This window comes from Anser brachyrhynchus, assembly GCF_964034855.1.
Source record: "Anser brachyrhynchus genome assembly, chromosome: Z".
Taxonomy (NCBI): domain Eukaryota; kingdom Metazoa; phylum Chordata; class Aves; order Anseriformes; family Anatidae; genus Anser; species Anser brachyrhynchus.
Genome location: NC_137697.1, coordinates 76,286,555 through 76,313,596, shown reverse-complemented (window position 1 = coordinate 76,313,596; position 27,042 = coordinate 76,286,555). Strand labels below are relative to the sequence as shown.

Sequence of the window (27,042 nt, the reverse complement as noted above, 5' to 3'; positions counted from 1 at the left end):
GAAGGTATTCAATAAAAGTTCTGACATACTTTGTTCCTTTTTAAGCAAGGAAGTTTTCAAATAGTTCAATGCATTGAAGACAGTTTCATTCATTTTTTGCCATGTTTTGAATTCTAAGGACAACCTCCTTCAAGTGCAGCTTGAAACTCTTCTACTTTTGTCAACAGACATCTAACTGTCTGAATTTCATTTGTCATATGAGTTTCTCTCTGGAGCTAGACCTAGATTATTATTGTTGTTGCTTTTTAAAATTATTATTATTATTATTATTATTATTATTATTATTATTTAAAAATCGTGAGCATGAAACTCAACAACACTTAAGCTTCCCCTTGCCCTTTAGGCACAACTGGTTGGTGGGTAGCCTGTCACAGAGAACAGAGAGTTGTGGCTCCATGTGAGTTTGCTCCTATTGCTCATGTTATATCAGGAAGGTAAAAGACAAAAGTCAGACACATGAATTTGCACTTTTATTAAAAAACAAAACAAAACAAAACACTAATGAAAGTCAAAGCTTAAATTATTTATTCATTCGTGCTCACTCAGCACATTCTTCATAAAGTGCGTGAAACAATGCTAAAAAATGAAAAAAGACAAGTAGGATTACAATATACATGCACTTATAGATATTCACACATGCCAGGCTTTCTCAAAAGGCAACTTGTCTTTCAGATTTGACAATTCTATTCACTGGGATCTTGGCTTTGTTGTGGAAGAAGGCTACATTATCTTTGAATTGGCACTTCATAATTCTATGAACATGCTCATCAATTTTCTATTAAGTATAGAGCAGGCCAGAGAATGGAAACATTTTTTGCAGATAATTACTAGCTAAAATATTGATAATCTGACAAAGTATTTGCAGCAAATTGTGCCTAATCTGTAGTTAAAGAATACAGCAAAACCTAAAACAGTCTTTCTTTTATGAACTCATTTTTGATAATTATATTTATTATCTGCTTCTGATGTTCTGGGCAGCTTAGCAGCTTGATAATCAAACATCTTTTGAAAGCATTATAATTGTTTAATACATGAAAGCTCTGTGCTTTTAAATTCAAGAAGTTTGTTAAGCATAACCCTGTAAGAAGACCTGATCTCTTGCACTGCACCTTAGAATCATCAGCAAAACCAGTTCTCTGCTGAATGTTCATTTGCAATTTCAGCTGACAAACTCATGTTTGCACCCAGTGCAATGCATAGAGGAGTTTAAGCTGCTCTCTCTGGTCCCTTCCTCCAGCTTTCTGCTTGCTTTGCAGTTTTCCAAATCACATCAAATATTGCATCAAATACCTTTACATTTGTTGGCAGTGAGGTGCAGAACCAAAGCATTAAGTGCCCAGGTAATGCTGTACCATTTTATTTCCCTTAGCATGAAAGCAGTGCCAAAAGGTCACAGGTTTAGACCCCCAGTCTTCATCCCACTTCCAGATACACTAACAACTGACCCCACAACAGCCTGAAAACATGGGCTGCACTTACTAAAATCCAGTGGAAAATTTAAAGAGTGGTCCACTCTGATCTGCTTTCTGTTCGCCTTTGTAGTAAAATTCAATTTTATTTCTTTTTGTTTGGTTGGTTTGGTTCTGCTCTGTTCTGTTTTGTTTTGTTTTTAAACTTTGCTACACGGATATGAAATTTGTGACCCAGCCAAAAACAACTGCATGTATAACAGAGGACACCCTGTTATCTAACCTTACAGCATTTGCCTGTGATGGCATCATGGATGCAGCCACAGGAAGGTTTAACATGAGAGAGAATTTGAAAATGTTGCTGAACTACCATCAAATACAACTCATTGTACATGTGAATGTTTTACTAAAGGAAATTGTACTGTAGCTGAGAACTAAAGATCTTTTCTCTCCATAAAAATGTTTTTCTCCATACCACGCCCTGCACTCTACCCAACCCAATGTAGAATATGCAAACGCTCCGAGAAAGTTGTTTCCAGTGCTCACAGTACTCACCTCTAGAGACCATTTCCCCACGTTTAGCCCAACCCTTTCTTGCTGCAGCTTACGCACATTACTTCTTGGCCTAGCCAGCACGGATGTGGGAAACAGATTTTTCCCTTGTTTGCTGCAACACTTCTTTACCTAGTTGTAAACTGTTGGCATTCCCCCCCTGCTCCTCCAAATCTTCTTTAACTAAACAGCCCTAGATCTTTCCATTTGATTGAGCGCACTTTATATTTAAGACCTTTGTCAATCTCATCAATTACTCAACTTCACACTTGTGTTTCTTAAACTGCAAGGCCCAAAACCTTGACAACATTTCATCTCAGTGAATGGCTAAAGAAGAAGGACTTTATGTGTCCTTAAGACTAAGTTGCTTTATATATAGGCCTATACTCTGCCCGCGTGTTACGCCATAGCGCAAAATGCTGACACATACTTATTTTATCACTGATGTTGACACACACTCGGTTTATCATCCACAATGAGCATGAGATTTCTTCGTGCAGAACTGGTAAAGAGCCAGTTATTCCCATCCAATTTTTTCATAGCCAATTATTCTTGGCAAGATGCAATTCTTTCCACATGTCCCTGCTGAATACCATGCTACTTTTTCAGGACAGATCTCAGAAGTCAATAGCACCCTAAATTATAACAAACATTCAGTGGACTTCTTTCCCATCTGTGTGCTGTGGTAAATTTGAATGGAAACTCCTTATCCCAGGCTTGTACTATACAAGGTGAATGTAATATTTTCCATTCCATTAACAGTCAAGGAAGATGTTGAACAATATTTGAAAAACATTTTAAAGTCATGATTTATTGATAAATTTCATCCAAGGATTCTAAAAAAATTTACCTGAGAACACAGATTGTTGATGCTTGTTTCAGTATATCTTGGAATAGGGAAATTTCAGATGAAGTTGTGGCAAAAGTCAGGGCAATGACATGATCTAAATGACATATAAGCCTGTTGAACAGATGTAACTAAACAAATATGAGACATAATAAACATTCAACAAGAACATTCAGGAAGAACTAAAAAGCAAAAATCGAGTTGGTTTTCTGGAACAAAACTACATCAAAGTTGAATTCATTCTTTCATGAGTTTACAGATTTGGCTTGTAAATGTACTTGGAAACTTTTGACAGCATTTGAATTACACAGTGAAATGTAATTTTACTTACACAAGGAAAGTAAATTTGGAAAACCTACTTTACACCTGCCACATTCACTGTTTAGTTTGTAATTCTGCAGAAAACAATCTGGTAATTACTGTGCAATCACATTAAGAAGATGAGCCGTAACTTCATGCTGTTAAAAAGAATACCATACTTGGACGTATAACAGCAGTTTTTGCTGCAACACAGATGAAGTAATGTTATGACCTAGTCAGCATTACAAAGACTTCGGTGGCAGGCTGTATCTGGTTTTGGCACATTTGAAAAAAACATGAACAGAATGAAGAAAGTTCACAGGAGAGCAACGAGGGCTACAAGAGGTCTTATAAATGTATGCCAGTCAGAAAGATGAAAAACATTTTTGTTTTGTTTTGTTCATGTATTGGCAATCTACAAGTAGGCAAACAGCAAAAGAATAACATCTTCTCCGTGTTGTAACATATTTTCTGTGCTGCAAAAGCCAAACTGAGGGACTTAAACTGCTCAGATATAGATGTGAGAAAAAAAGCTTCCTAAGGCAAGAACTGTGAAGGAGTGAATACAGTACATTGTTTCTCTCTGGAGGCTGTCTAAAAGAGACTGGACAAACATCTGTTAGGAACATCACCACTCAGAGCAGGGGGGATAAACACCTCCAGAGCCCTCCAACAACTCTTTTGTATGGTTCTGTGGTTCATGTTCTCGTTTAAAAAATGCAAAACTAATCATAATAGACACTTAATGCAAAGAAAGAAGTGGCTGAAGTAGTAGTAACAGGAGAAAGGACTAGCTATTTTTAGGGGTATTACAGAAGGATCATGGCTAGGTTCTCATTTTCTGATCTTAACAGAGGATCCAGACACAAATTAGCAAGGTACTTTCATTCCCAGAAATTAATGTTTGGAAAGAACACACACAAAAAACAAATGTGTTTCAATGAAAGATGTTGGGCAGCTCTTATTTCTGTGCATGATGTGTTCTTTCCCAAGAAAGCCCCTGAGGTTCAGTTCCAATGTAGATAAGGTTTTCTGTTCCAGTGAACACTTGCTAAACATTTCATAATCAATCCACAGAGTCAAGCCCATCTGATCTGGTATTTAGCATCCTATGTAGTATTTCCTGGGTACTTGCCAATCAGTGCCTCTGATCATTAGCAAACTTATTTCTACCCATAATCTGCTAAAATATCACACAATTCAAACTGAATAATAAAAGTTCTTGGAAAAGTAATCCTTCAGATGCCCAAGGTGAGCCCATACAGCTGCAGCCTAATAAGCCAGTGCTTACTCTACTATGCAGAACCCAAACTAATGCCTACCAACAACTGTAGTTTTATTGCTGTTATGACTTGCATCCTTCTACTTGTTAGACAATGTCTCTCAAAAGATATGCATAACACACACACACACACACAAAAATGAGAATTTTAAAACAACCCATCAGCATAGATTTTATATATTTTTTTTCTTTTGCAAAGGGCAACGTGCATCACAATACAATAGGCGTGGAACCATCCCAAGCATTACAATTTTTTCCTAAGCCTTCAGAAAGCGACCATAAATTTCAGGTGTGATCTGAGTAATAAAACCACATCCAAACAATAGCTTTATGTAATGCTTCTATTACCTAAACTTATTATGTATTAAGCATGGGCTATAAAGATTACAACTTCCAATTTGCAGAGTAGGAAGAAAACTTAGTGAAGAAAAATAATTTTTACAAGACTTCTGAAGATGTCAGTGCCAGGTCAAGAAGCACAATATAAAAGTTAAGCTGTCAGAAGAGAGCATAGATAATCAGGCCTCTTAATCTCTGTGGATGCACTTAAATTCAAGTACAGCTTGAAATGGCATTTTCCAACCAAAATATTCCAATATTGGTCAGAGCACGGTATGTTTGGGTAACTGAAAAAAGAAAACAACAATCTAGGAAGAATTCCCATCCTCATTCAGTACTGCCTGAGGGGAGGACATGAGGCTGGCAAATGAAGATCTCGGGATGGCTGCTCTGTCATGGAGCCTCTGACTGTCCCAAACGCCCATCTCTGCTTTGCACCACTCCAAGACGTTTTCCAGGCAATGTCCAGGCAGAGGCAGACTGAGTCCCCAAGTCCCAAAAGTCATTAGTGATGACACTACAGTGGGCTTGGCTCCCTCCGTGCTCTACAGTGTATCAATAATTTAACTCTACTCCAGGCCTTGGTGCTCTCAGACAATGCCCAAACACCACCTGTGAGGACCCACTGCCCACACGGTGTTACAAGAACACCCCTCTGGTTGCTGTCAATGCAGCTCTGGTTATTTTGGATCCTTTGAATTGGAAAAAAAAAAAAAAAATACCACCACACAGAGCAATCCATTTTAATGCCACAAAGATTCTTTGCAGAGACCAGAGCAGATAGAGGAACGAATGGTGTGTAGTTTTGTCTGGGGAAGAGCTTCCTAACAGCTGTACATAAGAACCCGTCTGCGTCATTCAACCTTTGAACTAGGTTGCACCTCTTTTATTTAGCCTGAGTATTTCGATTTTTAGGTGCTTCTTTATAATTTAAAACATTTTCAAAAGTGACAAGCAGGAGACCCAACTCTAGGTAGCCTAGCATAATCGCTAATTTTAGGCAATGGTAGGAAGTAAAAGCTGGAGAGAATCATGTTCCTTTAGAATATATCAAGTTGATTTAAAAAACGATAAACCAGTATTTTTATTTTTTCTTTGTCTTGGCTTCTAGTGAAAAGATAAACTTCTAGAGGACATGCAATGACAATTAGAAGAATACATCTGCTTACAGTTTTATTACAGCTTTCATTAAACAATATAGCAAATTAAAACCAGCTAATAAAGTATACTGTAATACTGTTTTGTTACACTGCACTCATACACTGATCGTCATATTTAAGTAATTCAAATAAGAGCACATATAAATCAAGGTCTAAAAATAAACTAGACTTTTTGCAATTATGGATGTCATAATTTCCAAACAAGCCAAAGCAAATCCTTACATTTCTACTAATTCAGAAACTGAGAGTAGTGTCTGAGCATCTCTGTATGAAACAGAAAACTCCAGCCACTATAAAGAGAAAAAAAAAAATCATAATAAAATAATGTACTGCAGCTGCATAATGACCTGCATTAAAAGGAAGCAACATTTTCCATTCTTTAAAAAGTATATAATGATGATGATGATAATGATGATGATGATGATGATAATTACATTGTTTTGCTACATGCTATACACCCCCCACCAAAAAGTGTAAAAACATGATTTGATTAAAAACAAACATCTGTCTTCTCATGTTGCTACACATGACTATGGATGCCTTGTAAAAAATAACGATTCAAAAGGCTGTGGCAGCTGTACTGAAGTCGAGCATTAATGGTCAGATGCACTCTGCATTTCAAGCAGCTCGTTATTCATAAAAACCTTGGCCCCACAACAAGTTTTAAAAGAAGGAATCACATGGTTTGGGTAAATCAAACACGGGAACAAAAACAGAGCGGTATCATGACTCAGGAAGACAGACTCTGTCCCTTTTCATGATTCATTGCTTTGGGAATCTTCACAGGGACGTACTGAGCAAGGACATTCCCTCCAAGTAGGCTGATTTTTCTACAGGACTGAGCAGGAAAGAGCAATTTCACATTGGTCAGCATAAACTACGGCAGCCTCGGGGTATTCTAAGTTACAGCTGGCGTCCCAGAGAGGTTGTTCAAGCTGTGGAGGCCAATTGCAAAGCAGCATGGCTTTCATATTTTGATGACTCTCCAATAAGCATGGGTTTCTTTTAACACGAGGTTTCTCTCAGGAAATAGAGTTTTTTTTTTTTTTTGGGCTCTGAAGCAAGAGAGTAGCTCAAAATAACCAGGAGAGAGCCATCTGATGGTATTTGCGCAAGGTAACTCTAATAAATGGCCTTATGCTAAGGTGAAAGTAGGGCTGCGTTGTAACTGAGTCAAAGGGTGTCGGCTGGAGCTTTCCAAGAGGCCGGACAGAGCCCACATCCTGCTGACACTGACTTTACAGGTTGTGGTTGACCAGCCCTCCTCTGTTCTTTGGAAAATCCCTGCTGCCTTCTTTGAGTGACCTGCAAACACACTGTGTGATTAACCCATGTTGGACAAATCACATGGGCTGTAACAAGTTTTAAACTCCAGTTTTCGTACACGGAGTTGCAGTGCAGTGTTATAAAATAGCTTTAATTCTGGTTATATTGGAAAAAAATCTTGGATATTTATTTATTAGACTAGAATATATTAGATTATATATTTATTAGCCTATTTATAACTAGGCAGCTTAAGATTTTTAAGTGATATTTAAATGTCTGTAACCTCTCCCTAGAACTGTTTTGCCTATTTCTTTCCATAAAACAATGCAGCCAGCTGGGAGATTTGGGCCCCAACCCCAAGCATTATATCCTGTCTCAGATATCAGATATCAGAAATCAGAGTGTTCCTGATGAAGTGATCAGAAGTTTTTAAAAAACCAGCGCTCTGCTGGAGTTCCATTTTACAAAGCAAGATGTTCTCTATTATTAGTAGATTCGAGCCTCAGAGAATAATCTTCACACAAAGGATGTGTGAAGTTTCAGATGACAGACATAACAATTGTAAATATTACACTTCTCTCTGCATGATATGTATCTGAAGCTATTTAAATGTCAGTTCCTGTTGCTTCTAGCTGTGGCAAAAAAAAAAAAAAAAAAAAAAAAAAGACCTTTCTGTAGTTTAAAAAGTAAATTTGCTAAAAGCAAGTAGGTTTTTTAACATTGATGCAAGCTGTTTAGGAAAGCTAAAAAAAAAGCAAGGTAAAACAACTTAGAAACTTAACAAAACTCACCAGCAGTTACAAAGTGCCGTCTCTCATTTTCACTTAAACAATACAGTTTTTGTTGAGCTTGTACTATAAGCCCATGTCAGTACTGTTACTGCTAAGCACTTATATAAATATATGTTCTTCCTGATAAGCGAACCACGAGCTTTTCCTGATACTAGTGATTTTTAAAAAATAAACGAATTGTCAGTTCTGACCTACAAATCATGCAGGCAGAGAAACTCCAGCCCTGAAGTTTTGGATCAGTTTGCTCTGTTATTAATAGGCGTTTGTGCACTATGTAGGGTACTGTTTGTTTAGGGTTTTCAGGGAGGTTTTCTCTTTCCTGCTTTGTAAATAGACACGCAGCTCTCAGTACAGCATGTGCAGGACACGGAGCGGAACGGAAACTCGCAACATTGCTGCTGGGGAGGAAGTACCAGTTGGTTTCCTCACAAATAGTCTGAAAACATAAATTTGTGAGCCTGCAGAGCGGCGAGTCAGTGCCCTTTATCGTGGCCCTGCACCTGCCTCTGCCCGGCGGGAGCGGCAGATAGGGGCTGAACCGGGAGCAGCACTGCAGGGCAGAACAGCCTGGTGCAGCATCACGGCTGTGGCTTTGCGAGGTGCTCACGAACGGGATGTCTTGCAAAGACAGACAGAGCTGCTCCACAAGCTGCTTCATATCCCACGCTGAGATGTGGTCTCGATCCGTAAAGCAAAAGGTGACAACTGCACACATCTTGATGTCAAAATGACAGATTCCTGGCTCAATCTCCCTAGCTACCTTAGGAACGGGTAGCAAGAACTGAAGTCAGGGGACGAACACTATTAATTTCAGGAAAGCCGTTGACTGAGAAAGGTTGCACAGACCTATGGAATTATTGCTGGAAATAATAAAAGAGGTGTGTGCTTTCACTGTAGCTGCAGCTTGAAGATCACAGCAGGATTTTACTTTTGCTTTTGTTTAATCATTCTTCCTCAAAAGGAAATTTTTTTCTGGGACACACAGTTCTCCCAAATGCCATCTGCTTATGGGTCAAGGCAAGCAAATCCCAGATGAACCATAAAAGCTGCCCCAAAGCATCCAGCACAGCTGTAAAATGTGACCTACATGCACAACTATATTTTGAGACTTCTGTAACCAAATACTACTGCCCAAAGCACAGCACAGCTAGACTTACCTCCTTTGAGCACTGCATTTGGTATCATCACCTAATCAGAGTGATGGGGAAATGGACCTCAGGGATCTCTTACTGCCCATACCGCTGTGGATATTGTTTGGTGTGAACTCCAATGAATGTTGCATTTGTGTTTGATGGATTTAGACCAGTTTATATCTCATGCGGATTAGTTCAGAGGCAGGCCCATGCCATTTTGTGTCACAGATAATTCAGCATAGGTAAAACTAATTCTTTTACTGAATTTAAGTTTCAAGGAAAGTGCAAAACATTTAATAACAGTTTTTCCAGTTTTTATAGAATGATAATGTGGCAGTCAAACTTTCAGCATTGCTTAGTTTTATTTTTTTATTTTTTTTTCTCTGTACAGAAAAGGAAGAGGAGAGTGAGAGGAATAGGAGAACTAGGAGGAAAAAAAGGATATGAAAAATCAGATCAGTTCAGTTAAGAAACATAAACTCAGAAAGAAGAGGATCTTACACTGCCTAGAAATTAAGCCAACGCTTGCTCTTTGATGTTTACACTTGGACAGGCTATCCCAACAACTTTTTAAAAGACAATTCTACATCAGTGAGAATTGCTGCTAGAAACTAAACAGTGGTATGCCTATCACCTTTACTCAGACATAAAAATTCATTATTTCATAAGTAGTACCATATTCATTAATGGAGGTACAGAGCCACTATGTACTATGAACCATTGGAAACAGTGGGGAAAATTCACTCCACCATGAACAAAGAATGAAGAAGTGCCAAGATGCTGTTTTGAAATAGCAAGAAGAGGACTTTCAGAAGACTCAGCTTGAGTCAGTGTGTGCAACAGCCTTGTCAATAAACCAGACCTATTGCATAATAAAGCAAAAAACACTTTCTTGTTTTTCTCTGCTGTTGCTATTACTGTAGAGCTAAACAGCTGGGAAAGGGGGAAAAAACAAAGTGCCTGAGAAATGTTTTTCTACAATGAGAACCCAAAATGTAAGCCACTGCTGCTTTAGAACGTGGCCCACTGTGTTTCAGCCATCTCATTATACCACTTTCTAGAGTAATGTTTCTGAACAACTTTATACCTAGGTGTTTTCTTTCTTTATTTTTTTTTATTTTTCCTTTGGAAGTAAATCCTCAGGAAGCACCAATTACCAAAGAAGCAGCAGCAGCAGGGATCTGGCACAAGCACTGAGTTAATACAATCAAGACTTCCACAGCACTGGAAGCTCTGGAGTGTCCCAGCAGGTTTTCCCAGAAGTCCCGTAAGTCTTGTAGCCCTCAGAACTTGGCCAGGAAAATAAACTGGTAGAAACCTGCTTGATTTTTTTTTAGAGTATCGTTTTTATTAACTCTGCCATTTTAAAATTATATAAGGATTTACATGACTGATTTTGCTGTCTTGCTCCTGTTTATATCTAAATCTTGTTTGCCATTTGTATCACTCATTATCAATGCCTTTAACATAATAAACTACAAATAAGGTTATTTTTCTATTTTCTTTTACTATTTACTATTTTTTACAGTTTCTCACAATCAAGAAAGTGTTTTCCTGGTACTAGCTTTTAGGGCAGACATTCCTAATTCTTTTTTCTGTCCATTCTTTAAAGCAAGCCTTTTCATGTAAGTCTCCCTGAAAAAGGAGATGTTAGCATATGCAAACTGCCAAACATACGTGAGGCTTGTGCTCACAGCACTGCCCCTTGGCAGGAAGCATAAGAAAAAAAAAAAAAAAAAAAAGAAAAGAAAATATTCCATTGTGCTTTTCTTCCTCTTCACAACACTACTTAGTATGTACTTTTTGTTTATATATATATATATCTGCATGTTTTGTTCCACCACCACCACCCCACGCAAAGCTCTTTGTGGGCTGTAACATAACAAATGCCCAGGATAAGCAAGTATTACAACCATTCCTTTTGAAGACTCCTTGTTAGATACTGACCCTGTCTAAGCCATACTGGCAATTAAATTTAATACTGTTAATGCAAGTCAATCTCCTATCACTGTTTTCCTTTTTCTCAGATATTCCTGAGCACAGTCTGGTGAGATACACTTACATTTACTGGTGCTGCTGCCTAGCACAAGCAAGAGTTTGCATTCCCAAATTACAGCTCACTGCACCAAGTACAGTTCATGTCCACGCACTTCGAGCAACTAAAATGTGAGCAAAAAATTGGCCTGCTGCTGCAGAATGGTGCTGTGGTAAAGTTCAAGAAAAATACTAATTTTCTCTACTGCTTTCAGGAAGATCAAACAGAAGAGGCTAGATGTATTTACTTATTATAAAAAACATGTCAGTGTCAACGAAGTAGTCCCAGCCAGATGCTGGTATTGATCTCAGAATTGCTTTTCTTAGCATTTCCTGTTGTATTCTAGCCTATCAGATGAAGGGTTTTCTAAACTGTTGGAAAACAGATAAACCAAGAACAAGCTTTTTTAGTAGCAGTAGGCGGTATCCTGCTAAATAAAGACCATAAAGTAGGAGGGACTATATTGTTAATTTCTCACACAACCTGAAAGGAAAGATCAAGCTTTTAAAGGCTGTCATCAGCAGCAGGGATACAAGTCTTCATCCTGTGACCACTCTGTGTTACCTTCGTCATAGTGGACGCAGGCTTCAGAGAAGTCTCTGGAGTTTTGCTCAGGTACAAAAGTGCTGTGTGAAGGATCAGGCCCCACGGCCACCTCTGGATGCAGCTTTCACCTACATCAACCTGTCCTCACAATCCTCTAAAATGATGTTGATTTGTCAGACTCTTAACAGTGGTTGAGAATTTTGCCACCAAGAAATAACAAATATTTATTTCTACTCTTTTTTCAAAATTCCATTGCTAAAATCAGCTGCAATTTCTCCTGTATTGTAGGGCTTTAAAAGCACAACACTGCAATTACCCTTCTTTTTGACGTGCTAACATTTGCTTAACATTAACAGTAAATATTTGCCAAGATATAAAAAGCACTCAGCCCCTTGCACTCCCCCTCCCCCCAAACTATCTTCCTCCACTGAAAACATATGCTTGTAATGAGAGATAAATAAAAAGGTAATTAAAGACAGCTCATTTATGAATTATTTTTAGATAATCCATAGCAGTTGGCAGCACCCTAGGCAGCTTCATTGGAAATAATGGAGGGTGAGGGTTAATAAAAGAAAACAGAAGTGCACAAAAAGGATAGATTTTGTGCTTTTTTTAACTGTTCCTATAGGTCAGGCAAGTAAGGTAGTTTACCCAGTATGTGTGCATATATATACATATATACATATATACTGTACATATATATACATATATATATACACACACATACTCATATATCCCATACACATATATCACACATATATCATACACATATATCCCATATATATATATGGGAATGTCTCTGTTGTGGTGCAATGAAGACACAAACCCAGCAGCTCTGGTTCATTAGAAATATTTCTCATATTTCTCATACAGTAGCACACAGCTCAGCATGGTCTAATTTACCCTGCCAAGAAGGGCAAACAGTGAATGGTGAGATCTCAGCCCGTGAAAAATACATGTTTTTTTGCCCCACTGCTTCAGCTGAGTAGCTCCTGCAGCATTTGGCTTCGCATCTGGATGCCAACGCACCATTCTGCACTGAGCTCTAGCAGCAGAGGTCTGTAAAAGATCCTGGATAATTTGCCAGTGAACTGGGCAGAAAGGAAGGGGAAATAGAAGTAGCTGGGACAGCAGGACGCACAACCTGCAGGGAGAGGACCACGCAGGGAGACACTTCCAAGTCCGTATGGAATATAAAACAAGGAACAGGCACTAGGGGTTGGGAATTACACATCCATTCATCATACAAACCTCTTTTAGCACTTCTGACAGTTCAGCTGAAAACACTGAATTCTTTTCCTAGCTGTTGGCTTATTCCTGCGTGTAAAAGTCTTGTGTTTCAAATATTTTGTTCTTAAGAATTAGGACTGCATTCAGCACTTTTGAAGCAATAATAAGAGGCTTCATCCAAATACTTGGCCAGAAATTAACTCACTCGAGCTAACAAATTCCTTTTACTGGGAGTGGCACTAGTGCCTGGGATTAAGAAAGCAGAGCTCCGTTTCAGGGAACAGCTGGTAAGCCAGGGACCTGTGCCCAGGCCATGTGCCAGCAATGCAAGGTCAATGCACCTTGGTGAGGCTCAGCAAGGCTTCCAGCTCTTTGGCTGCCTGGGTTAAACATCGGTGCACCAGCCTGGCATGCATTAGGTCAAAGAGAAGGTACGACTTCAGCCGTAACAAATAATTGATGTTTACAGGGTCCTCCTTGTAAGTGCAGGCAGTTCTGGGGGCTGCAGCCTTTGGGAGAAAACTCCATGAAGAGTAGCGTTTGGAAAGATGCTTCAGGAAGATTTTATCCTTAAAACAGCATCAAAACAAGTGAACCTCAATGGGTAGGTACTACCAGGAGGCATTATGAGCTATTAAATCTTACTTTTTTGTTCAAGTTGAGGCCTGAGCCTAGGCTGCCCCTCACTCCTCCACCTGTCCCTATGAGTTAAAACTAAATACATCTTTGATGGGCCTTGCCACTCAAGCTTCCAGCCTTGGTAATACTTTTAAGTAAATATTTCTCACCACTTGCAACTTTTATGCACTTTGCATAACACCACATCTACAAACAGGGCATAATCATTCACAGCTTTGTGCTTTTTTCAAGCCTTCACTATGCTCCCTAACGAAGTGCTTTACCACAGGAGAGTGTCTCCGGAAATAAATGTACAGTGTTTTTGTGCACTGCCCAGTGCTTCACATACTGATGTTAAACAAACCAATAATTAAGACAATATCTCAGAACATTAGTTGTCTTCAGGCGTCTGTTTTATCACTAATTTGGGCTACAACCCAACAGTGCATGACTCACCCAAAGAACTGAGCATGCAGAAAGCATCTGTGCCACTCGTTTTGTTTGAAGTTCAGGTTTGACTCCCTTTTCTGAAGATAAGAAAGTGCCCTTGACCCATTCCTGCAGGAGGACACATACGCCCGGTACTGGAGCTCATTTTTAGTGAAGTATCTTTTCCAAACAATGTTGGCTGTGGCTCCTAGACATTAGTATGTACCCTGTGCCTCAGTCAAGATCTTGATTCAGAGAAACAGCAGTGTGAGTAACAGGAAGAGTTACTCTCTTAGTCACAGAAAAAAGTTCATAATTTCCAGTTCTCTGTAGTCTTGTGTTCCCCCGTCCCTGTATGTGGCTGCAGACACAGATTCAGTGACTTAGCTGGAAAAAATTCTGCCTAGTCTATTCTGCACAGAAGATAGTAGAGTTTGTTTTTTTTCTAAAAAGGAATTTTGCTAGACAATCTTTTCCCATTATTTCTCATAGATATCATGGCAGATTATACAATACAGAGAAGATACATTTGTGAGAACATTTAGCTTAGCCTTTTTCTGCGGCTAGGTGCTATCATCGCTATCACTGAAACCAAATACAAGTTGCTTCTATAATTTTAAAGGTTTTAAAGAGGAAAATGAATGAATTAGGTGGAACCTCCTGATGTAAAGGGGCGATCATTCTTGCCTTGAGAATATAGATCTTGCTAAAAAAAAAAAAAAAAGAGACAACTCCAGAAACTGAAGGGATTGGCAGAGGGAAAAGAGCTCATAAGAGTGCAAGGAACAGGCACCCAAATGTCAGAAATGAATGAAAAAAAACACATCTTGGGAACCAAAGGAAACTATACAGTTTGGTTCAAGTCAAAAAAATAGACTAAAGCTTGACTAAAAGTGTGCTCGGAAAGCAGCTCAACCAGTTTCACAAGGACATGGGCAGGGAGATATTTGTTTACAATATTTTAAATTTCTATTCTATCATGTCTAATTACTTCCAGTTTTCTCCATTTCAAGTGCTACTTGTTTTAGTTTATACTGTAATAAAAACAGGCCTTTGGGGAGTTTTAAGCAGAAGGTTTAGTCAGATTCAAACCTTAAGGCTGCAACACAGTTATGCACAAGAGTACTTCTTACATTTATGAAAATGTACTTTAATGTTATTGTAGGTAAGACCTCTAACCACCCAAGTGCATCAAAAGTTCGAACTCCACTAATGTGTGATTCTTGCCAATTTAAAAGTGGTGCATATTTTTCTAGCATGTTATACCTCTGGAAGATTTCTTGGGAACAAGTCCAATGAATGTGACATAATTAACATTTACACTGATCTGTGAACAAAAACTGATACAGATAATTAAGTAATTCTGGCCTCTGTTCTCAAAAAACTGTTGAGTAAAGGCAGAGCCCTGTAAACGTGTGAGGTTCCACTGACTTCAAAGGGGTTTGAAATTTGTATGTCTCTGCAGTGTAGACAATTAAGTTTCAGGGTCATATGAGAGAACAGAAAGCCACCTATTGGTAGTATGCCCCTATCAGAAGTCCTTTTCTTGTTTCTTTGTTTTTTTAAGTGTAACAGAGTTATAAGGTGTCATGAACCCAAACCCAGCTTCTTACGTAAAAGATGACCGAGTTGTTGCTAGCCTCAAGTCATTTGTCAGTTTGAGGTTTTATAACTGTACCTGCATTGTTTCTAGAACTGTCTACAGCTGGTAAATCCCCCGTGAAGCAATCAAAGACACATACAAAGCAAATACAACTGACATTTTTCTTCAGAGTAACCACCAGTGAGACTGGGATGAAATTGGAAGCTAGATTTTATGTAATTCTTCAGATTTCTTTCTCTACCTCTCCATTGCATGTTCTGCCTCTCTTTGCCTATGTCTATAATTTCAGTTTGCTTCCATATGTTTCCCACCATACCAGGTGAACTGTGTCTTTGTACTTTATGAGGGCTATCAGAAATAAACTACTCAGATTAAACATGTTGTTAAAATTAAGCCCACATTGAGAACCTTAGCTAACAGCTGTTCTAGAAGTAAGGCCATGACGGGCTAGCAGCATGTACCAGGACAACAGCAAATTTTGAGCTTTCTGACGTTTCACACTGAGCTTTGGAATTTGACTTAAAGCTGAACTTTTGACTTTTTGTGAACTCATCTGCATGTGGAGAGGAGGGAACTCGCTCGTCACGGGCATAGGTGTGGATCTAGCACACACCTAGGTACAGATTCCCAGGGGAAAATAGACATGAGAGGAACATACTGACTTCAGTTTTGCTTTGAATTTATTCATTTTTTTTTTAATTTATAAAGCCAAACTATAGACAGAGGAGGAATTTACACACACTTTGGCAGCCCAAGTGTAACATCTGTGTGCATACACTTCAGAGAAGATAGCTGTCTGACAGGACGATGGTATAAAGTGACAAAATGTTTTATTATTTCATCTGCTCCTAATTCCTTACTTAACAGGGAATGACACATTTTTACTGGTTTGAGTTTTTCTTATTCCATAAGAAAAAAAATATATTTGAAAGAAGAAGAAGGGTGATGAAGGTGTAAGGGCATTAAAAATCCCAGTGCAGAAACAGATTTTGGTTTTGGTTTATAACCTTTAAAATCAAGTAGCAAATGAGTAAAATATTTTTTTTAATGGAATAGAAAAGGTTATTTGAGTTCTGTCCTTGTGTCATAACACAAAGTCACAGTGAACTCCAATGTAATAAGAAATGGCAAAAGGAAATACTTTTTAGAACAGCGTGTACTTGAGTGGTAATTTATGTCATTGGAAAATATTTTAGACAGAGATTGCAGAAAATTCAAGCAGGGATTGAAAAATTACATGTACAACATGAAGACTCAAAGATATAGAAGGATGATGTACTTTTTATAGAGAGATATTAAACCACCTAGTTCAGAGCTTAATTCCAATTTCAGTTACTAGCCAGCCAAAATGATCTGACATCTTTCTCAATAGTCTTCCTCTTATCACTAAAAAACATTAATGTCTCAGCCATCAAAGCAATTCCTAAGCATTGATATATTCTTAGAATACAGTTACTAGAGACCAAAGTAGACAATATACTTGAAATTTTACATTAGAGATTTCATTTCCAAACATTGAGAAACCATGATGCAAGCCTTCAACGAGAACTTAAAAAGTAAAAAACAGGATAGATGGTAAATGCATATGTAGACCCCTTCTCCCACATTTCTCTTGTGTTCAAAGACAAGTCAACTGCCCACAGAGAATTTGAAGTGCAATGATGTGATTGAGCAAATGGTTATTACACAAAGAAGTTATGCAGAGGGGCAGTTATAGACACCCTGATGTGAAATAACTTATTATTCTTTCTAAAAGAAGACATGAGAACCAATGCATATTTTTTTGAAGGGATCAAATCTTATTACTTTCTAGTAAACGTATTGCATCAAAAATTCCTAGAACCTCCGCATTTTTCATTACAGATATGCAGATAGACTGCTTTCCCACCATTCAAACCCACCAGAGGCAAGCAGCCATCTCAGTCCAGAGCCATTTCATTTCATTTGACTTATGTCAATATCCCTCTCATCAGCAACCTCTTCAGTCCTATTCAAACTGCCTTTCACCTCTCCACAATTTCATAACCAATTCTTAATTTTTGCCAACTATTTCCTGAGTAATTTTGCTTTAATTCTTCAATCCCACGTACAAATACAAAATGTATTGAGTTCACTTATACCGCACAGAAGCAGCCTGTGACCTGGCACTGCTCAGCTCCAGTAGGTCCCAGAGCACAAACCTCCTTCCAGTGCATTGGGGCAGAGCACTGCTGGACAGAGATCTTCGACTGCCAGCACCTTTGGAGTGGGACAAGGAAGAGTTGGGGCAAAAGCATGGGCTCCAGGTACCAGAAGCAGGGCAGAGAAGATCTCGGTGTCCACAATACTGGTCTGCACTGCAGACTCTGCTCTAGGTAAACCCTTGCAAAATGGCAATGAGATGGTAACAGCTGAGCAACAGGGTAATTAGCAAAGGGAGGAATACAAGAGCCCTTTCTTCATGCATCACTGAACTACTGTCCAAAAATATCATGCTACTTGGTGCATCATGATATGGAAAAATTTACCAGTACCATAACATTTCTCGTAATGCCAAAGACTGCAGTGTTCATACCACATATAAAATCAGGCAATTATGAAGATAATCACCGTCTCTATGCTACTGTTATCATGATGACAGTCTGTTGGTTTTACACAGTAACATGTTATGGGTGTTACAACATATTGTACAAAATATATATTTTGTGTAAAATTTGTCATATCTAAAGGGTAACACTTCTTTTGAAGTAAAAAATCTAACAGCTCAAATCATCTTTTTATTCAGTGCAAGCATATAAAGACGTTCTTTCAGCATAAGTTTCAGCTTTTAATTTCAGCTATTAATTGTGCCCATGGCATTCTGGTTAGGAACAAAACAGTCAGTTAGACGCCACTGTAATGCAAAAATGAGTTTCCTGAAGGAGCGATCACTTAGGGAGAGCTATGAAAACAGGCTTCAGCACTTTTATTACTTTAACCTGTCTTCCAACTCTTATGTGAAATGAGATTCTTAGTAACAAACCATTATTCTCAAACTATTTCTCAGGCTGATTCTGAAGTTATTTTGCAATGACCTTGACTTTGGAAATCTCTTTGTTACTTTTTCCAGACTACTACATCCTGGTTCAGAGAAAACAAACTAAGTGGTGTGGTTCAATCCTCTTTCCTATATTCTGGCTTTGAAAGTCCTCTCTGTATAATTATGAGAAACTTTTCAAGTGCTCTTCAAGTTAGGATTTAACACTGATGCTATTTATGAAAATCCTTGCAGTTATCTCCTTACAGTGTTCATAATGACTGAGCTGGAATGAACTGCACACTCACTTAGCTTAGCATGATTTCTGGCATTTGCCCACTTTAATAAGATGCAGGAAAAGTTTTATATTTAATTTGGGAGTGTGAGTTGGAATTAGTAATTTTCCACTAGTTAATATTTTTATCACAACTAGGGATTTTTCCATGTTTTTGAAAAAATGAGACAAAAAAACAAACAAAAAAAAAACCCTGTAAAACTGTGTTTCATTGCATAATGATACCATTAGCCCACTGTCTGATTGCAATCAGAAGACTTGATTAAACACATTTCTTGTGTCTACTACGCACAGAGAAGCATTTTACCATGGAGAAATGTATAATACTATATTGTTCACCATGTTCTGTGGAGACACATCTGCACGTATTGCATGGTACATAGTTGATGCAGCACTCGCTCATGTAGCATGAACATTAGAAATGGTGTGCTATTGTGGACCTTGGATACTCTCCCAGGTCGAGAGCTGGTGTCTCTTAATGTGGCAGCAAACCTTGGCTAGCCTGGCTAGACAGCTTCCATTACTAGTATAGCTCATTTATATAAAATGATATAAATGATATAAATCAGGGATATCTTGCAGGGATAAGCACTTGTACAAATAATATATACGTTCATGCAAGTAGTATTTATAAATGCATATACAAATACAAATATACTGAATTCCAATATCTACTCACAGTAAACACAGTAATTCCCTTTCTCCAGGAAAAAAAAAAAAAAAGGGGGGGGGAAAAAAGTGCACTGAATTTTTCTGGGTTGTAATGGAATGATGCACGTGGTATCCTACTCCTTTATGGAAGACAGATGGATGTTCTCCTGTTTTGGGCCTGTTCTGCAAGCACCCCCATAAGAAGTTTTCATAAAAAGAACTTGTATGTTCTTATATTAATTTAAATAGAAGCTGTGTGTTTACTTTTCTGCTGTGCAAGAAGCATGTAATTAAGGCACAAAGTAAGCAAGCATAATAGCCTCATATCCTAGAATAGCTATTATCATTGATTAACTTTGCCAGAAAAGGCACCACGGTAAAAGAGGTAGAGAGGATAAAAAAATAACACAGATGTTTATCTATGTATCTTTCCACTTAAATGTCTCAAGTTCTATGAAGATGTATTTTGTTAATTAGCACAGTTTTCTGTGGTTATATATAGCTTTGAAAGGGCTGTGTTAATTATTGGCATTACAGCAATGTTTAGGTTGAGAACAGTTTGGAATAGAACATGTTCAATATTCCAAAAGAAACACTTCAGGAAATATATCTGACATGTTAATATAGTAACATTGCTTAGCAGAGAATATTTTTAATAATCTAAGTCAAGAGGGTTGAAGGTTTCTTTGGGTTTGTTTTTGCTTTTTAAATCACGGAAATGAAATGGAAGAAAAACACACTCTTCTGCTCACTTCTACAGCAGTGGCTATTTCTATCCTTCACCCTGGAACTGCATCACCTCAGAAAATAATAAATAATTTACCCACAAGGCAGATGAGCCCAAGCTGGCTCCACCAATGCTCAGGATGAAACTGTGGAGAAACTGGAATTGTATGGAAGGTGCAGCACTGTATACGGGTGACATGTCTACATGCAAGCAAATTAAAAATAACCATAAAAGTTCAATAGGTAACTCATGGATATTTGAAGGGAAACTTACAGATCACTGTAGACCAGGCCATAAATCTGGGCTGTGCTGTGATGATAGATTCCTCTCAGAATAATCAAAAGCAGGATCACAATAAAAGCTGGAAGCCCCCAGCTCAAAAGGAAGTAAAGCAGATAGCGCCTCTCTGTGTGTTCATCGTTCATCACCAGGACGTACCAGAAATTAACAGCCTGAAAAATAATGCAGAATATTAATCAGTAGCCTTAGTAGATGATTAGCTATCCCAAAGACTAAATCACTCTGAATGTCATACAGTGTACTTCTGTCCCAGCATATGTCCAATATATGTCCCAACATAAACATTTTTCAACATATTTCACTTTCATTTTCTTCTCTTAAGTAACCAAAAGAGACCAATTATAAAAAACTACACTTAATTATGTAATTGTTAGACTTGCAATTAGACTATTAGAGAGGAAGGGACGCTCTAGAAGAAAACACTATTTTCACTGTGCAAACATTAGCTTTCTTCTTGGATTTCCACAATGTGTTATAATATTGCTAAATCTGATCTGTATTAAAAGTTTTTTATGCTATTTTTCAGTTGTATATGACTTTTTGTAGGAAAAGCACTATCCTCCTTCAACGTTTCAACATGTGGTATGAATGTAGGAATACCATTGCAACCAAAATTTTAATGTAACAGGCACAGCAGTGGAGGCATTCACATCACAGGCCCTGATCAGACAACAGAAAGAGAATTATTAGCCAGGAGAAAGACACAAAGTCTTTGTGCATGCGATTATGCTGAGACCAAAAATAGTTGATCTGATAGCTAATAAAGTTTATTTCTGCCCACGTGATATGCTGACTTTGTTCCATTCTACTTTTCGGAAAGAAAATGATAGCAGTTTCATTAGAAGAAACTCACAGGTTTTTGTCTCCTTTGATCACTGTTTCTGTTCTTCTCTACCCGAGATGGAAGAGACAGCCTGACAGCCTACTTGCCTTTCTTGCTGCTCTAAACATGAAATACTCGACTAGTCTGTACAGAGGATTGGACTGAGGAAGACAGAGTTTCTCAAGTAATCATATATACAGATTTGGAGGTTGGATAGACTGGTAGTGTAAATGAATAGGAAGGGGAGAATAATGAAAACAGGCCACATCTGGAGTGCTGGGTCCAGATCTGCGTTCCCAGTACTAGATAGACCTGGAAGTACTGGAGAGAGTCCAACCACAATGATCAAAGAACTGGAAAGAAGCACCTCTCCTATGAGGAGAGGCTGAGAGAGCTAGGACTGCTCTGACCAGAGAAGAAGAGGCTCAGGGGAATCTCATCAATGTCTGTAAATACCTGAAGGGAGAAACTGATGAAGAAGGAACCAGACTCTTCTCAGTGGTGCCTGGTGGCAGGACAACAGGCAATGAGCACAAATTCACATACATGAAATTCCATCTGAATACAAGAAAATACTTTTTTACTGTGTGACGGTGGTCAAAGAGTTGCCCAAGTTGCCTAGAAATATTGTGGAGTCTCCTTCTCTGGAGATACTCAAAAGCTTCCTGGACATGGTCCTGGGCAACCTGCTTTAGCGGACTGCATGAGCAGGGGTTTGGACCAGAGAATTTCAAAATATTCCTGCAACTTCGGTGGTTCTGTGATTCTGTGCACTATTAGTATAAAAGTTTGAGGGGAAATAAATAATGAATGAATGAATGAATGAGTGTAAACTCATATGCATCTTTACAATATTCTGCATCTTCTTATGATCAACTCCTCATCAAGCATAAACAAGAACTTAAAAACATGTATGAATCAAAATGAAAAAGTGGAATAGCTAACATCTCTTGAAATAACTGGTCATATAAGTATGGAAACCACTCAAGTAGAACAAAATATTCAGAGTTTTACTTGGATTTTTGTGTTTGTCATAAGTTAATAGAAGAAACATTTTCCAATGTGGTATGTTTTTTGTTATGCACATTTGTTACTGTTTTCTAATAAAGACCCAAATCATCCATGATCAGAATGTTTTGCAAAACATTTCTTCAGCCCCTCTACTTCAAACCAATTTAAGCTACAAACTATACCAGCTACAGCTGTGCTTGTTATAAAATTATTTCTTAGCCTTCTATATGTGATAAATAAAGGATTACTTTTACCTTTTTCTAGCTAAAGCGCATCTAACTCAAAGTTGTGCCTTGAGGGTCTCTTAATATTCAGAGCAGAGAGGACAGACTTCTTCAGGCACCCAGTGATCCTTACCCAATCATATTCATGCCTCTCCACTGAATTTCATATAATACAGGAATATAATAATGTTGATTTATAATGTTTCATGTAATAATGTTGATTTATGTGCTTAACTTGCAGCTGTCTATTGCTAGGATAGGTGAATCCCATACTCAGAGACAAGAAAATCGCAAAGAAAAACAAATATTTGTGTTTGTGAAATTTTGCAGATTCCCTTCAGCCAACAGGTTGTCTAACATGTTGTTCAGGCAGGCTGAATTTTTACAATCAAGTACTTAATTACTGCTTTGTGGATTGCTTATGCAAGTCTCAGCAGTTAATTTTTATTATAGGTGTTGTTCTGTGATTTATATAGCATGAGCATACAATACTTTCTATCATGGATCAAAAAGCACATTACATTTGCTAACAACTTGTTTTCAAAAACAATTATTAGTTTAGTAAGCATTTTTGAATGCTCCCCTAAAGACTGACATTTTGTATGCCTGGTGTATGCAGTTATATTAATAATATAGTAATTATTATGACGTTTGTTATTGTCATTTGGTGACTGGTGCTATGTGAACAAAGGCAAATTTTGTTTTCCTTGAAAGAACACAGGAAAAACCTACTGAATAATCGTAACTTTCCTGTGTAACTTAGCACAGAAAAAAAAATATTAATTCCATTACTGGACATTCATAGGAATAAAATATTGAACAGATGAATATTTGGGGAAAGAATCCACACAGAGTTTGTGAAAATATTTTTCGAACTTACTGGCTCTTCTCTTACAATGCACTTCTTTACTTTTACACGAAATTGAGAACTTGAATTCAAGATTTTATTTGTCACCTTATTCTAATACACATTCCCTGTTCTCAAAAGAAATGGATGGATGTTAGCTGTGCAGTGAAACGTGAAACATGAGTGAAGAAATGTTCAAATTACGTGTCTCTGTAATTGTGACTAGGCTGTGCTTCAAACCGAGTGTTTCCAGACAGCGAATCCTTCAACCAATCTATGCCATTATGCTCAGGGATTGTTGGTTCTGCTATTTCTGACTACCCAGAGAATATTGTTCTCGGCCATGCAACTGAGATTGCTTTCTAAGAAACTGTACTTAATGCCCTTGCTCCATGTTTGTTTAGTCATGTTTACCTGCCTCACCTCATTTGTCACAGAAAACACATTAACACTAGTACTCCAGCAAAGACGTAAGGGAGTTTGGGTTAGTTTGCTGTTTCCTGTGCAGTGACATTTCTATCTTGATAATTATAAGTTCTTGTCTTCAACCTTTTGAAGTTTCAAAATTAAATCAATGAAATGCAAATACTGGTGCTAATTTTAGCATATTGTTTCCTGTTGCCATGCTGCAACAATAACCAGTCCTACAGAAGAATAAAACATACAGTCCACTTCTCGACTGCTCAGGTGGAAGAACAAATGTATAAGTTGTTATTGTTCTGACGTAGGATACGAAACTACTACAAATTCAAATAGCACTCTAATGAAACAATGCTAAGGTAAGTGAACCTTTTTTTCTTTTTGAATGAGGTAATCAATTGAAATCACCTTCCTGAAACTCGAACGCTTTTTATTTCTTTGTTCATTCATTTATCTTTAGTGATACCTGTGGATTTCAGGTAAACGTTAGCTGCAAGACTTTAAATAAAAGTTTTCCCAGCTCAATGGGAAAGCTTCTATTTCCGTACATCCTTCTTTTTATGAATAGCGACAGCTTTCATTTTAAGAGTGGCTGTATGGTTTTTTGTAATTCCTTTTTGTAAGCTGGTAAACAGCCCTTTAATCATGCTCAAAAATAAATAAATAAAAAAAAAAGAATTAAACATTGTAAAATAAGTAATTGTCTTACAAGTCTGCAACAAATTTATTTGAAAAAAAAAAACACAACCAAACAAACAACAAAAACTTAGGTTACCATAGGTTACCATTAAAAATCCACAAAGGACAAGGATTCAGGTATGGGTGACATCAAGCTCATGACATTCACTCTGGTTTGCTTTGCTTATTGAACTGCCACTTTCTCTGCTTACTCCACTTTTACAATGGATCAAAACAGAACAAAGAGTCTGCCTTTTACCATAATCTTTCTCTGTGTCAGAAATCACAGCTGAGGACTACATAAATTTCATTCTCTCCTCAAAAGACAGTTTTTACCATTATTGCACTCTTTTTCTTTCTTTCTTTCTTTTTTTTTTTTTTTTTGTTAACAAGTTAGAAAATGCTAAAAGAAGAGAGTCATGTTTCCTGAAAAATGGTTGTCACAAGAACAACAGAACACTGAAAGGCACCCTTAGTTTGTCCCCCTAAGATAAAAGCACAGACTGCATTTGAACATACAGGCTTATGTTGTAGCAACAGCCATTTGTATGCGGGGACATTTGTAAGAAGGAAGTCTTCTGAATTTCAGCATTAGTACAAGGCAAATATTTCAGGCTAAATTCACTCTGTGGGCACAAAGTGTAATATACACCTTGCTTACTCCTTTCCTTCTGCAGTCAAGACTGCCTCATCCTTGAAAGATTAAGTAATGTCATTAACATTCTGCAACCTACAGAAATTGTCTTTGGTCATAAAATGGAACTGGCTGATGTGGTTTCCAAGCCTCTCTTCATCACATTTGAAAAGCCCCGGCAGTCAGGTGAAGTCCCTGGTGACTGGAAAAAGGGAAACATCACTCCCATTTTCAAAAAGGGTAGAAAGAAGGACCCGGGGAACTACAGACCAGAGAGCCTCACCTCTGTGCCTGGCAAGATCATGGAACAGATCCTCCTGGAAGCAACGTCAAGGCACATGCAAGACAAAGAGGTGATGTGAGACAGCCAGCATGGCTTCACCAAGAGCAAATTGTGCCTGACCAATCTGGTGGCCTTCTAGGATGGAGTGACTGCCTCAGTTGACACAGGAAAACCGACTGATGTCATCTACCTGGACTTCTGCAAGGCCTTTGAGATGGTTCCACATGACATCCTGATCTCCAAATTGGAAAGAGATGGATTCGAAGGATGGACCGTTCAGTGAGTAAGGAGTTGGCTTGAAGGCCACAGCCAGAGAGTGGTGGTCAATGGCTCCTATCCAGGTGGAGGCTGGTGATGAGTGGTGTCCCTCAGGGGTCTGTCTTGGGACTGCTACTGTTTAATAGCTTTATCAATGACTTAGACTGTGGGATCGAGTGCACCCTCAGCAAGTTTGCAGATGACACCAAGCTGGGTGGTGCAGTTGATACAACAGAAGGAAGGGTTGACATCCAAAGGGACCTGGACAAGCTTGGGAAGTGGGCCCATGTGAACTTAAGGAGGTTCAACAAGTCCAAGCGCAAGGTGCTGCACCTGGCTCAGGGCAATCCCAGACAGGAGTCCAGACTGGGAGAAGAAATCACTGAGAGCAGCCCTGCAGAGAAGGACTTGGGGGTTCTGGTGGACAAAAAGCTCAACATGAGCCAGCAGTGCGTGCTTGCAGCCCAGAAAGCCAACTGCATCCTGGGCTGCATCACCAGAGGGGTGACCAGCAGGGCAAGGGAGATGATTGCACCCCTCTGCTCTGCCCTGGTGAGGCCTCACCTGGAGCCCTGCGTCCAGGTCTGGGGCTCCCAGCACAAAAAAGGTGTGGGGCTGTTAGAGCAGGTCCAGAGGAGGGCCACAAAGCTGATCAGAGGGCTGGAGCACCTCTCCTGTGAATAAAGGCTGAGAGAGCTGGGGCTCTTCAGGCTGAAGAAGAGAACACTTCACAGGGAGACGTCACTGAGGACTTCCAGTACCTGTAGAGGGCTTATAAAAAAGATGGAGAGCAACCTTTTGCTTGAGCAGATAATGGTAGGACAAGGGGGAATGGTTTAAAAGCAAAAGAGGGGAGATTAGATGTTAGGAGGAAATTTTTCCCTCAGAGGGCGGTGAGGCCCAGGCCCAGGCTGCCCAGAGGAGCTGTGGCTGCCCCATCCCTGGAGGTGTTCAAGACCAGGTTGGAAGGGGTCATGAGAAACTTGGTCTGGTGGGTGACATCCCTGCCCATTGCAGGGGGGTCGGCATTAGATGACCTTTAAGGTCCCTTCCAACCAAACTCACTCGTTGATTCTATGATTCTATGAAATCCACGCATAAAATCCAGGAAGCAAGACAATACAATACAAAAGGAACACTCAGACAACCTTGTGACAAGGATGATTTGATGTGCCCTTTGTTCTGCGTCTGCAGACAGCCCTTTCTGTCCTGCTGCCTCTGAGGTCCTTTCTGTTCCTGCATTTTGGCAAGCATGTGGGCAGTAACTGTGTGGGTAGCATAAATAGTGATATCAAATGTAAGCTTACAAGAAGCTAAAAATGGAAGAAGAATTAGGATACTGTGCTATGTGTTTTG

General features: G+C 38.7%; 1 protein-coding gene across 10 annotated transcripts in view; it reads right to left on the bottom strand.

Moving 5' to 3' along the window:
• Positions 1–27,042, bottom strand: part of ADGRV1 (adhesion G protein-coupled receptor V1) — a 289,971-nt gene that overhangs the window by 58,177 nt on the left and 204,752 nt on the right. For all 10 annotated transcript variants that reach the window (XM_080573059.1, XM_080573054.1, XM_080573063.1 and 7 more), the window contains one exon: positions 20,482–20,660. In XM_080573059.1, the coding sequence (XP_080429185.1) occupies positions 20,482–20,660 (179 nt within the window). The remainder of the gene's footprint in view (positions 1–20,481; positions 20,661–27,042) is intronic.